This window comes from Adiantum capillus-veneris, chromosome 29 (assembly GCF_014529385.1).
Source record: "Adiantum capillus-veneris isolate H3 chromosome 29, ASM1452938v2, whole genome shotgun sequence".
Taxonomy (NCBI): domain Eukaryota; kingdom Viridiplantae; phylum Streptophyta; class Polypodiopsida; order Polypodiales; family Pteridaceae; genus Adiantum; species Adiantum capillus-veneris.
This window is the reverse complement of record NC_140959.1, coordinates 27,587,084-27,600,365: the sequence shown is the minus strand read 5'-3', so window position 1 is coordinate 27,600,365 and position 13,282 is coordinate 27,587,084. Positions and strand designations below refer to the sequence as shown.

At 40.9% G+C, this 13,282-nt stretch overlaps 1 protein-coding gene and 2 non-coding genes across 3 annotated transcripts; 1 reads left to right on the top strand and 2 right to left on the bottom strand.

Moving 5' to 3' along the window:
* The first annotated feature begins 681 nt into the window (after positions 1 to 681).
* LOC147418946 (chlorophyll a-b binding protein P4, chloroplastic-like) lies at positions 682 to 2,305 on the top strand. The gene is made up of 3 exons (XM_086505420.1): positions 682 to 1,004; positions 1,368 to 1,783; positions 2,084 to 2,305. Exons 1-3 carry the CDS (start codon positions 808 to 810, stop codon positions 2,218 to 2,220), a joined length of 750 nt encoding a protein of 249 aa, XP_086361546.1. The 5' UTR covers positions 682 to 807; the 3' UTR covers positions 2,221 to 2,305.
* Positions 2,306 to 5,624: 3,319 nt separating this feature from the next.
* Positions 5,625 to 5,698, bottom strand: TRNAV-CAC (transfer RNA valine (anticodon CAC)). The gene has a single exon. It is a non-coding gene; the product is annotated as a tRNA-Val (tRNA).
* A 6-nt stretch (positions 5,699 to 5,704) lies between these two features.
* On the bottom strand, positions 5,705 to 5,776 carry TRNAP-UGG (transfer RNA proline (anticodon UGG)). Its single transcript has one exon. It is a non-coding gene; the product is annotated as a tRNA-Pro (tRNA).
* Between the last annotated feature and the right edge of the window lie 7,506 nt (positions 5,777 to 13,282).

The following is a 13,282-nucleotide window of genomic DNA, read 5'->3' as shown; positions in this document are numbered from 1 at the left end:
AAGAATATGCAAGGTGAGAAAATTGGACATCAAAAACTCTATACCAACCTAGCTCGGCATGACTATGGATCATTTAAGATTCTATGCAATACCAAATGAATCCAAAATAGCCCTCTCTTCGCGGACGAGGACCATGGTACACCCAGTAAGGAGAAGAACACTAGGGGCTCTTGGGACACATCGTGGAAATTATTTTATTCATACTTTGCTTATAAACAACAATAACTGCTCTTGTTTTATTCAAAGTCCTACTTTCACGTATTTGGCGTAGCGAATGGGATTTTTTTGCAACATCAGTAATAATTGATAATTACTTTGGTGGCTAATTTTTCTCTGCATGTGCATGCGTTTGAAGGGCACCAAAGCCGTAAAAACTAGCCTCAATCATTCTCTCTCTGGAGCCGTAAAAATTAGCCTCAATCTCTCTCTCTCTCTCTCTCTCTCTCTCTCTCTCTCTCTCTCTCACGCACGCACACATGCACACACGCACACACACACACACACACACATTCGAAATTGGGATCACCAACACTAAACAATGTTTGTGATTTTAGCGGCCACTACTTAGAAAATATGGGACTTTGAGGTCAATATTGAAGAAGGGAAATGTGGATAGGGGTGGAAGGAGGGGATTGGACGAGAGGGATGAAGGAGAGAATTCACAAAAAATTCCTGTGATATCTCCTTAGCCAATGTGGATCAGCAGGTGAGTTTGAACGGGCCAGTCGCGAGCAGTCGAGCACTTTGAAGGAAGCAGAGAGAAGGAGAGGGGGCCCGAGAGGGAGAAGCTCGTGTTTGTTTGCAGAAATGGCTGCCATGCAGGCGACATTGGGCGTTTCCTGCCCTTCTTCGTCTCTATGGAAGTCGTCTTTCTTGGGGAGCGCCTCTCGTCTTTCTCGGGTGGCCTCTGCTATTGCCCCTTCCCCTGTCCGTGCCTTCAAGGTCGAGGCAAAGAAAGGCGAATGGCTTCCCGGTCTGGCATCCCCTGCTTACCTAGACGGAAAGTAGGCCTCTCTCTCTCTCTCTCTCTCTCTCTCTCTCTCTCTCTCTCTCTCGCGCGCGCGCGCGCACAGACACACGCATGTCACACACACACACACACACACACACACAAGGCGATGTAGGCTTACGATGCACATGTAATGCAAGTGGAATAGCCGAGGCTATTGAGGTCTCCCGACCAGTGCGGGAGTGAGCGCGTGTCTGTGTATGCAGACTCTGCATTAATGTGAAGATTAAATAATGAAGTTTTTCTGTGTTTGTTGAGGCATGCCCGTAAGCAGACCTTACACTCATACTTTGGTAGAAAACAAGCTTTACATGCCTTCAAAGCTTTACTGACTTGCGATCTGTCCTCCGTTGACCAGCCTTGCTGGTGACAATGGCTTCGACCCCCTTGGCTTGGCTGAGGATCCTGCCAACCTTAAATGGTATGTGCAAGCAGAGCTTCAAAATGGAAGATGGGCAATGCTTGGAGTAGCTGGCATGTTGATCCCCGACCTCTTGACAAAGATTGGTATCATCAATGTTCCTGCATGGTATGATGCGGGCAAGGTCGAGTACTTCGCCCCCGCCTCCACTCTCTTTGTGATCGAATTCATCTTGTTCCACTATGTGGAGGTGAGAAGATGGCAAGACATCAAGTACCCTGGCAGTGTGAATGCCGATCCGTTCAACCCTAAGCTTACTCTGCCCCCTGGCGAGGTTGGATACCCTGGAGGCATCTTCAACCCCTTCAATTTCCCTACTTCTCTGGAATACAAGGAGAAGGAGATTGCAAATGGTAGGTGACATCTTGTAAGAGCGCCTGCAGTTGCTTGTGCCATGTATGTATGTGGATGTGTAATGGTACTTGTACGCATATTGTGTGTAAGTATATTGGTGCTTGCATGGTGTTTGTATGTGCATGCGTATGTTTGGTGCACTAATGTACGTATGTGCATGTGTGTTTTGTCTGGGTATATGTAATATACTTGGTGGTGTATGTAACAGAACTACATGCGTGCCTTCATTCGTACTGAGGAACATGTGTATCTATGAACGTGTTTTATCCTATCTGATTATCGTTGTTCATTACTTGCAGGCCGGCTTGCTATGCTGGCCTTCCTCGGCTTTGTGATCCAGCACAACATTACAGGAAAGAGCCCTGTTGACAACCTGTTTACTCATCTAGCTGACCCATGGCATAACACCATTATTCAGACCTTGCAAGGCTTGTAAATGTAGCTATGCATTGTCCTTTGATCAATGTGCTTCATGTAATTGATCTCTTGGAGTTGTAGATTATACTGTTTCGTTTTTGGGACTTTCTTGACCCTTGAGCAGTCTGCTGATTGTATTGAGTGAAATTCTACTGATGAGCTGTGATTGCTCTTGTCAACAATTGTGAAAAAATGAACAGCAGGTACATTTTCCCTTAGGTATGAGTAAAGGAACTGCATAGAGGAATTATATGGTGGTGAAAATCATGTGTGCAAATTAGAATGATAGAGGAATAAGAAAGCAAGGCGTACGTGCAGAACGTTGAATCTTTCCTGATATGATACAATGAACAAATGACCGGTGTTTTTGAGGTATTTTCATTTTATTTGGTGGGAGATAATGAAATTATGCACAGAAGTCTTTTGAGCTTAAGAATTGTGCAGAATTGCAAGTCAGTGACCTGATGATGTAACCCGAAGGGATGAAAAATAAAACTAAAAGGGTTTCCTTGCAGGCCGTGACAACTGCTTACATACATGAATGCATACGTATGATAACTCTTTACAGCAAAAAAAGCGATTTAAGTAGTTTTGTTCATATTGGAGACTGATCATGTTAAGGTCAGAAAATGTTGTGGAAGTTAAAGCATGTTAATGTTGTCTAATTATTGTGATTCCATTTTCTGGAATTTAGAAAGCATGTTAAAATTTTCTAAAGATTGTGATTCATTTCATTCTATGGTCAGAATTGTATTCTCATTGACATTCTTTTCATCCTTTGTAAAGTTAAGAGCCAAATCTGAGTGTGATTAATGTTAACATGATAGTTTGTCATGTAGATGTGATATTGCCCATGGGCATAGGATGTAGGCTTTAAGCATGCTAATCCTGGGTAATCTGCTAGTAGTGCGCACATACATGAATGTGAATGTACATACGATGGTGCCTGGCTATTCAGATTGGAAATTGGAGTGTTAAAGGTAAGAAGCGATTATCTGTGAAACATGGAGTTTTGTTCTCATTGTCATTCTGGTTCATCTCTTTTATAATGTTATCTATGGTTCTCCTGTGGTGTGTACTTGGTAGAGCTTAATCCAACTGTGAGTATTGGTAATTAACATTTTGTCATGTATATGTGGCATGCCCATTTGTGTATTTTGAGTGTTGGAATTATGCCTATCTGTGTAACTAGATCTCTACATAGATTCCAATAGTGAACTTATATCTCCTTGTATACGCCCGTGTTAGGGAGGTTGTGACCAAATTTGATTTTTGGATAGAGGGATATAAAATACTTTTTAATTTTGCTAAATCAGAAATGGAAACATGCCATTTGTCAGGTAAGCCCTTTGCTATCTTTCATCTTTAATAAATGAAGAATACACTTATTTCTAACATAATATGGCGGAAGGGGGAGCCCTTTACACGTCGCAATCTGCGTCTTGAAGGCTAAAGTCCTAAACGAGAAAAGCAACTAACATATTATGGCGGAAGGGGGAGTCCTTTACACGTGGCAGATTGTGACTTGAAGGCTAAAATCCTAAACGAAAAAAAGCTCTTTTGCATGCGATAAAGGAGAGAAGGAGAGAGAGGCTGCCGAAGGTGGCTGGCCGTACTAGTCATTTAAATCTAATTTGGGTCCATTTTTCTCTTCAGTTTAGAGAGACAATTTGTATGACAGTTTTATTACAAACTAGCAAATCGGTGAGAAGAATCATGACTAGGGAATTGGCCAGAAAGAATATGCCTTGTCGAGGAGAAGCTATGAAACCTTCGATCATTCAAGAGACTCAAATACCTCCCTAAAAGGAAGCAACACTTAGTTAAGAACACCTATGATATCAATGGTCAGGTAATGTCACCAATATACTTTCTAAGAGAAGAAGGATTTTAATGTATGTTTGAATCATAACTCTCATAGAAAGCATTCTTGAACCCAAATAATTACTTCAGAAAACATTGCTCGCGACAAGGATATGTTTATTTAACTATGTCATCAATAGGAATTCTGTGAATGCGATGAAATTAACAACGATGGCATGGGATGTATGTGTTATATTGACAGAATCAAGCTATTGCAATGAAGCATCTTTCACCTTTTCAGTGTCTCTTAGTTTGAAAGAGTCTAATCTACAAAACAATGTTTACATTAGTGGTGGTTGATAACGTTGTCATCAACCATAGTTTGAAGGATAGTCCTTGGTACATAGGCCTTAGTATTCATAAGCCCACAAACATAGCTTTGGCTCATTTCTACCGACTAATACGATGGGAGCCATCTCGAGAGCTATATGGGATTGATTGGACATGCCTCGTTGGATGCACACCTCCACAATGCATGTTCGCTTGCATCCCAATTCGGGGATGTAACATTGAACAATGCTCATCACATTATTCATCTCTTTAATTGCAACAATTATGTTTTGTGAGAGGGTACATATAGCTAGGATTCTTTTGTAGGAGGCAATTGTTAGGCAATGCTTTGATGGATCCTTTGGGCTTGTGAATCCTTTTCATGGCAAGGGAAGTTGACAACAAGAAACAAAATGGCCACTAGTGTACTTTTTCCGAAATCTTGGGCAGGTTTCAAGCACATATCTTGAAGAAAACTTGTTAGTTCACACATTTTAGTGTAAAAATTGGCAATTTTTGCCAATTTTGGCCAATCCCTTGAAGAAAGGATTGACCTTCTTTTGGAACAAAAGTGCCTCTTTAGTATCAAATTTCAAAGCTTTGCAATAGCAACTTGCACAAAATTCTAAAAAATCAATAGTAGTCTTTAAAAATGCCCCTTTCGAAAGACAAATCGAAACATATCTTAAATGCTAGATTTGCATTGAATAGCAAAATCCCCCCTCAAAATAATTTTTTGTTAGGTGCACGTAGACCAGTACATTTACGCTAATGTGACTGTGACATTCCTAATGGTCCGTAGACCGTAGTGGGTACCAATGCTTGAAAAAAACGTAATGAAACTTCGCATTGAAGATGTGTGGGTAAATCGTTCCTAATGGTCTCTAGTAGTGCCAATGCTTGAAAAGCAACCTAGGTCTAGTGTAATCCCACCAAAAAACCTACTAAATTTAGAGACATTTAGTGTAAAAAGCTGCAATTATAGACAATTTACCTCTAGGTTTTAGAGAGGAACGAAAAAATAGGAAAAAACAACATTGTATTTTCTTCCTAATGGTCTGTAGTAGTGCTAATGCTTGAAAAGCAACCTAGGTCTAGTGTAATCCCACTGAAAAACCTACTAAATTTAGAGACATGTAGTGTAAAAAGCTGCAATTATAGACAATTTACCTCTAAACTTTTTCATGTGTAGGTTTTAGAGAGGAACGAAACAATAGGAAAGAACAACATTGTATTTTCTTCAAGGCTTGAGAGGGCTAAAAAGAGAGAAGAACATCCCAAAAAATCTTTTGTCCGAACCCGGACTCGAACCGGAGACCTCTAGTGTGTGAGACTAGCGTGATAACCAACTACACTATCCGGACAAGGCAGGGGCGTTGCGAGAATCGAACTCGCGGCCTCTCGCACCCAAAGCGAGAATCATACCACTAGACCAAACGCCCCTTGCTGCATCGTCGTCGGGAATAAATATTAAACTCCATAGCTTATTTCGTCACTGCAGTTGGCTGCGTCTGTTGGCGGCAGCTTTCATGTTGACAATTAGGTCTCTGTCTCTCTCTCTCTGCGATGAGAGGTATACGAAGTTATAAGGCAACGCCGTCTATATATATATATATATATATATATATATATATATGATAGATGCACCCACGTGGCTATCTTAACTCCACGGAGCCAAGTTAAGCTTTGGGTTGATGATGAAACCAAATCACTAACTAGAGTGCTACATTAGCCGCATTTATAGTGAATTGAATTGAGTCCTAGGTGAGAGAAAACAAGAACCTAGAAGAGAAAAGTTTTTGGAGAGAGAGAGAGACCACAAATCCTATTACCTTAAGGTGGCATGGTCCTGTGTTTACAACCAACGATCTCAATTTTGATATGTCTAAATATATCCTTAACTTTTAAATTGTATTAATTCTCCGATTCAATCTTGGTTTATTTTGTGCGTTCTTGTCATTTGTGTAAGTGTGGTTGTGTCATTTGAAGATTCAACAAGAGTAATATCCCTAGAGAAGAAAGTAGAGAGAGAGAGAGAGAGAGAGAGAGAGAGAGAGAGAGAGAGAGAGAGAAAGTGTCAATTGTTGTAACGAACATGATGATGTTGGCTAAAGCTTTGTGAATGAGTTTGCCGACATAATGCTTATCTGCCCCTATTGGTTTATCTTGCAATCTCATCGTGGATTCTCCAACTGAGTGGGGGCACACATCTATGTAGCTCTGAAGCTGACTCTAAAGCTCATTAAGGGGCCCTGGGTGATCCAAGCTATTGTTAGGGTCAAGGAGCAGAAATGACCCTTTGCCACGTCCATCAATTGGGAAGGGGCTGGCAAGGAACTGCAAGGGAATTTTAGCCGTGAAGCTGCATGTCGGTCTAGAGCCAGCAAATCGACAAAGCAAAAATTCATGTGAAAAAATTGACCTTTTTGTGTGATTTTCCGCCCAATTCCAAGGTGGGTGGAGATTTGCAAGCTAATAATAGAACCAAAGCAAGATGGTGTAGCAATGCTTAGAAGCATACAATCTATATTCAACGACATAATCAATTCTGTCGTTTGAAAAACTCAGCATCTTGCGTAGATCCACATGCCTTCAAGATGCATGCGTAGGCGATGGAGAAAGGCCGTCGGTTCGCATTTGCTGAAAACAGATTAGAGCTTTTTGGCCTTGCCTCTGTGGGTCATATCTTTCAATCAATGCATTCCAATGGTCCACCCTCAAGATAGGAAGCTCCTTGAGCACTTGCGTAGAGCCACATGCCTTCAAGATGTAAGCATAGCCTTCAAGACGAAAGTACAGGTGATTGAATTTGGAGAGATACACTTGCTTGCATACATTGAAAACAACCTAGAGCTTTCTGGCCCTGCTCTTGTTGCACACATCCCACAATCAGTGCATTCCAAGAGGGAAGCTTCTCAAGCACTTTTTGTGTTTTTTCAAGCGCACCACATTTGGCATACATATCGACCAAGACATTGCCAAGCACGACATCCATTTTCAATAGCCTCTACCTAAGAATATAATTGTGAATTTTTGTAGCCGCATGCCTTCAAGATGCACGTGTAGGTGATTGCATTTTAAGAGAGGCCCTCGCTTCAAATCTGCTAGAGCTGTTTGGCCTTGCTCTTGTTGCACATCCAGGAATCAGATGCCATTTTGGATTGGAAGCTCCTCAAGCACTACCACATTTGGCATACATCCAAGTCAGTGCCAAGCACGATATCTTTTTACAACAGTCTCTGACTAACAATATAATTATGAATTTTTGTACCCCCTACTCGCTACTACTGGCTCGCGTGTAGTTTCATTACTGCACCAGATTCCTTGAAATCCCGTCGTTTGCTCCTAAAGACCTTGCGTGTACCTTTAAAAGGCTTGAAGGGATTTGATCCCGAGCCTCCAAAAGATTTAACCCATTAGGTGCTCCCGTAACCATGCCACTGATGGACGTCGTTGAAGTTAGATGGGATTCGGCTATTTAAATAAAAAGGAAGCTGGACTTCTGTCCATCCCCGCTTTTGACTATTACTTCATCTTCGTCGTCGCCTTTGTCTCCGGTTTCTTCCTTGCCTTTGCCCCGTGCTTCGTTGCCCTTCCTCTTCATTTTTTTCTGGTTTCAATGCCTTCGCCCCTTCAACCCCTGATTACCCTTGCAGCAGTCTACAAAGCCTTGCTCGCTATTGTTGTTGCACTAGGTCGACACACGACACACACACACACACAACCTGTGTTCTCGTGAGAGAGAGAGAGAGAGAGAGAGAGAGAGAGAGAGAGAATCTTATGCGAATTTGTTTTTTAGAATTGGGTAAACCCTAGTGCATAGAGCCGCCCGATAGAAAGTGTGCCACGTGGGTTACTGAGAGGCCAGGAATGCGATTTTGGCGAGAGAGAGAGAGAGAGAGAGAGAGAGAGAGAGAGAGAATCTTATGTGAATTTGTTTTTTAGAATTGGGTAAGCCCTAGTGCATAGAGCAGCCCGATAGAAAGTGTGCCACGTGGGTTACTGAGAGGCCAGGAATGTGATTTTGGCTTCTACGCTAACGAAGTAAATACTCCCACACCAGGATAGTTTACATGTATACATCATGTTTTTCGTCTTCGTAGTGGGTCCCCCAAAACTTCAAAAGTGTTCAAGCAAACCCCATTTGCACTACACGATAAGACCGAGCACCTTGCACATGTTCTTCAAGTGTGGGTAAGTGTTTGGCCTGCCCCAAAGGGGTGAGGCCTTAGTGATGCCTCCCCTTTTTGCTAATTGAAAAAGAGGAGTTAGCTTTTTAGAAAACCACAAATTTTGATTGGATACAAGAGATAGAAGGTAGTCATTACGATAAGGCCAAGCACCTTGCACGTGTTCTTCAAGTATGTGGGCAAGTGTTTGGCTTGCCCCAAAGGGGTGAGGCCTTAGTGATGCCTCCCCTTTTTGTTAATGAAGAAAGAGAAGTTATTTTTTTAGAAAACCACAAATTTTGATTGGCTACAAGAGATAGAAGGTAGTCATTACAAAGACAAGCAAATATATCCACATCGGCATTGAATCATGGAAACAGTCGAGACAATTGTGACATGTCGTCTACAACAAGGTATGGCAGTTATTGTATCGTTCTCCAATGCTCTTTCCAAGTGCCCAATACCTCCCAGACTTCTGCATGTACATAGATTCAATTGATCACTGGAGAGAGCTGGAGAGAGAGAGAGAGAGAGAGAGAGAGAGAGAGAGAGAGAGAGAGAGAGAGAGAGAGAGAGAGAACTAAACCAACTAATTGGTGGGCAATGAAATAGATGATAATACAATTGGGGCTAGATGTTGCCTATATACTAGCTTGGGGGCCTTTAGTACCCCCCTTAGCAAACTGCCCTACCCTTGACAAATAAGTAAAATAATTCCTAAAGCCAAAATAAATATTGGGCCATTAACTTGAGATGCTATAACTTTAACAAGTCCTACATTTTGAAGGGATTTTAGCATAAGCAAGTTGACGATTGATGCTAGAAGATGTTGGGAAAAAGTCGGTCTTTATGTATTCCCGTCTTGTTAGATGTATTAAAATTCCAATGACACCTATGCAAGGTGCTAAGAGATTGTACATGATCTCACCCAAGGTCTTGGAATCTGTACGCAACCTCCATACATCAACATGCCATGGGAGATGTAATTTCAAAAGTTTCTCTCGGATATTTATAAGATCACACAATAGGAATCATCCTTTCTTTAGATATGTGTCAATCTACCACCACTATTAGACATTCTTGTTAGTGTCTTAGAGATGCCATTATTTGGCAACATTCAACACAAGAATAACAGAGTTAATGATTCATAGCAATAAGTAGATGGCTACATGTACTCTATTTCTGATAGACTTTGAAGGAAAATAGCTATTTAATAGCTACATAATAATAGTTTTTGATGGTTAATACCAACCCAATAGTTGTCTACTAATGGCTTATTTGATAGCTATGAAAGAACAAAATTGTCTATAAATAAGTTTATAATTGTCTACATAATAATAGTTTTTGATGGTTAATACCAACCCAATAGTTGTCTACTAATGGCTTATTTGATAGCTATGAAAGAACAAAATTGTCTATAAATAAGTTTATAATACCTATTGGGAAGGTACTTCTAGCTATTATCTTATGATAGATGTCAAATAACTATTAACTAATTTTTATATAATAGATATCCAAAAGTTTTTTATATAATAATTACAACTAGAAAATAGAGATGTGTGAACCAATGGTCTAATAGCTATCTAAAGTTATTCAATAGCTATCAGGTAGCATGAAAATAGTAATTTGATAGCTACATAATAATAGTTTCTGATGGTTAATACCAACCCAATAGTTGTCTACTAATGACTTATTTGATAGCTATGAAAGAACAAAATTGTATATAAATAGGTTTATAATACCTATTGGGAAGGTACTTCTAGCTATTATCTTATGATAGATGTCAAATAGCTATCAACTAATTTTTAATAGATGTCCAAAAGTCTTTTATATAATAATTACAACTAGAAAATAGAGATGTGTGAACCAATGGTCTAATAGCTATCTAAAAATTATCTAATATCTATTGTAAATCTATGAGTGAATCAAATTATTATACAAAGCTATATTGTAGCTATTCAAAAGTGTTACCATATACATGTGGTAGTGATGTGTGTGAACACACTAGGACCGCCGGGGCATTTTTTCCCTCTTTAGGAGGTTTTTCCCCCCGAGCATTGTATATGCGCACATCACTCTAGGGCTATCTATCTTTCCATTGCATACTAAGAAACACACTCTCTATTGTGTGCCTTGAGCTTCCTTTGTCTTCTCCAAGCTGTGTGCGTTTCTGTAGACGGCTGAGACAGTTTCACTAGGTGGGAACCGGCTCCTATGAGACAGGCAGTGAATTGATCAGTAATTACTACGGTAATTACCATAGTAAACCCAAGGCATATAAATAGGGCCCATTACATTGTAATCGGGTTGGCATTTGTTGGCACTTGTACTCGAATTGGCAATCATTGGCAGTTGTTGTCGGCTGTACTCTGTTCATTCTTTTGTTCATAAGCCACATCATCCTCATTGTAATCCTTCACCTGTAATTCCAGTTACAACAGTGCAGTATATTCCAATTATACCTACTCTGTACTCAGTTACTCTGAATTTGAATTTGAATTTGAATCTGAATGTGAATATCATTCTCAGTACTTAGTCTGGTTCTTATTCTAGTAGATACATTCCAGTTCAGTTTCTGTTCCTTTGTCCAGTCTACTGTGTGAACTAATACATCACTAGCAGCTGAAAGCTTCTAACACTGGAATTAGCTATCTCAAGAGATCAGCTCCAATTCCATTTTGGCGATCACGGTGGCTAGAGCTGAAGCTCGTTGACTAGAACACTCTTCTCCCAGTTAGAAGTTCTCAACTACAACAATGGCACCCAAAACCAGTCGTGGCTGGAAATCAACCATCCGTGTTGATCCTATTCCTGAGGAGTCGGGACTGACACTGAAGCTCATGAGGAGCATAGTCAGGCTGATGAGACAGAGGACTCACAGCATTCCAGTCACTCTCGACGCACACGGGCAGAAAGGGAAGCACAAAAGGCCAAAAGTTCTCGGTCCAGACAGGGGGATGAGGGTACCAAAGTTAGTAAATGCAGTCACCACACTTCCAGTAGACAGGCTAGAGAGGACACTGACACAGAGACAGAAACAGATATTGATTGGGATGCAGATACTGACAACTGTAAGAAGAATCCAAAGTGAAGTCGCGGAGCGGAGCGTGGGTCGACTCTCTCTCTCTCACACACACACAGTGAGCTTACACAGTACAGTACGCAGAGATCTGTTAGAAGGGTTATCTCCCAAATCCTTAGTATTCACAAAGAATATGTTAGTATATACAAAGAGTTAGAGGTAAGTGAGTTAGGCGGGCGGGCGGCCATATCCGCATAAGAGGCCACTTGGGCTTTAATCCCAACAACCTCCCACTTAAAGTCCAATGTGGCACTTTAAGTAACTGTAAATCTATGAACATAAATGTACAAAGATTTACATGGCTGCCATCTATCCAATGCCCAATAACTCACGACAATGCACAAAGCCCTCTCCTGGAAGTCCCTTTGTGAGTAGATCAGCAGGATTGTCCTTGGTGTGGATCTTCAGCAGTTGTATCTGCTTGTCTTCAAGTACTTCCCTAATGAAGTGATACTTCACATCAATATGCTTAGTCTTCGAATGGAACACTGGATTCTTTGCCAATTGTATAGCACTTTGACTATCACAATATAACTCTGGCATATCTGCATTGATTCCCAAGTCTGCAACCAATCTACCAAGCCAAATAGCTTCTTTGCATGCCTCATTTGCTGCAACATACTCAGCTTCTGTAGTAGACTGCGTAACACAATCTTGTAATCGAGATCGCCATGATATGGCACCTCCAGCCAATGTAAAGACATAGCCTGATGTAGATCTCCTCTTATCCAAGTCTCCTGCATAATCTGAGTCAGTGTATCCTCTGACACTCAAATCCTGACTACCATAGCATATGCGCATACTCTTTGTATGTTTTAAGTATCTCATGATACCTTTCACTGCCTCCCAATGTTTCTTGCCGGGATTTGACATATATCTGCTAACCACTCCCACTGCAAATGCAATGTCCGGACGTGTAGCAATCATTGCATACATCAAACTACCCACTGCAGACGCATATGGAATCTTATCCATTTCAGCCTTTTCTTCCTCAGACACAGGACAATCTTGTTTGCTAAGTTTCACATATGGTGGCAATGGAACACTCAATGCCTTTCCCTTCTCCATATTGAAACGTTGCAAAACCTTGTCAATATACTCTGTTTGAGATAACCAAATCAACTTCTTTGATCTGTCTCTCTCAATGCGCATACCAAGTATATGACTTGCCTCACCCATGTCTTTCATGTCAAACGATTTTGCCATCTTTGACTTCAAAGCTGAAATTTCTTCCAAGTGTTTGCCGGCAATCAACATGTCATCCACATACAAAATAAGGATCAGCCAACTGCCATCCTTAGCCTTCTTTGTATATAGACAGTGATCGAACTCACTACGTTTGTAGCCTTGAGAAAGCATAAACTGGTGGAACTTATGGTACCATGCCCTCGGTGATTGTTTTAAGCCATAAAGACTCTTTAACAACTGGCATACCAAATGTTCCATGCCTTTCTCAACAAACCCTTCTGGCTGCTGCATGTAAATTTCCACATCTAAATCACCATGCAAGAACGCTGTCTTGACATCCATTTGGTGCAACACCAAATCCAATATAGCAACCAATGCAAGAAAGCATCTCAATGTAGTCATCTTGACCACTGGAGAGAAGACTTCATCAAAGTCAATGCCTTGTTCTTGCTTAAAGCCCTTGGCAACAAGCCTTGCTTTGTACTTTGGCTGACTATCATGAGCGGTGA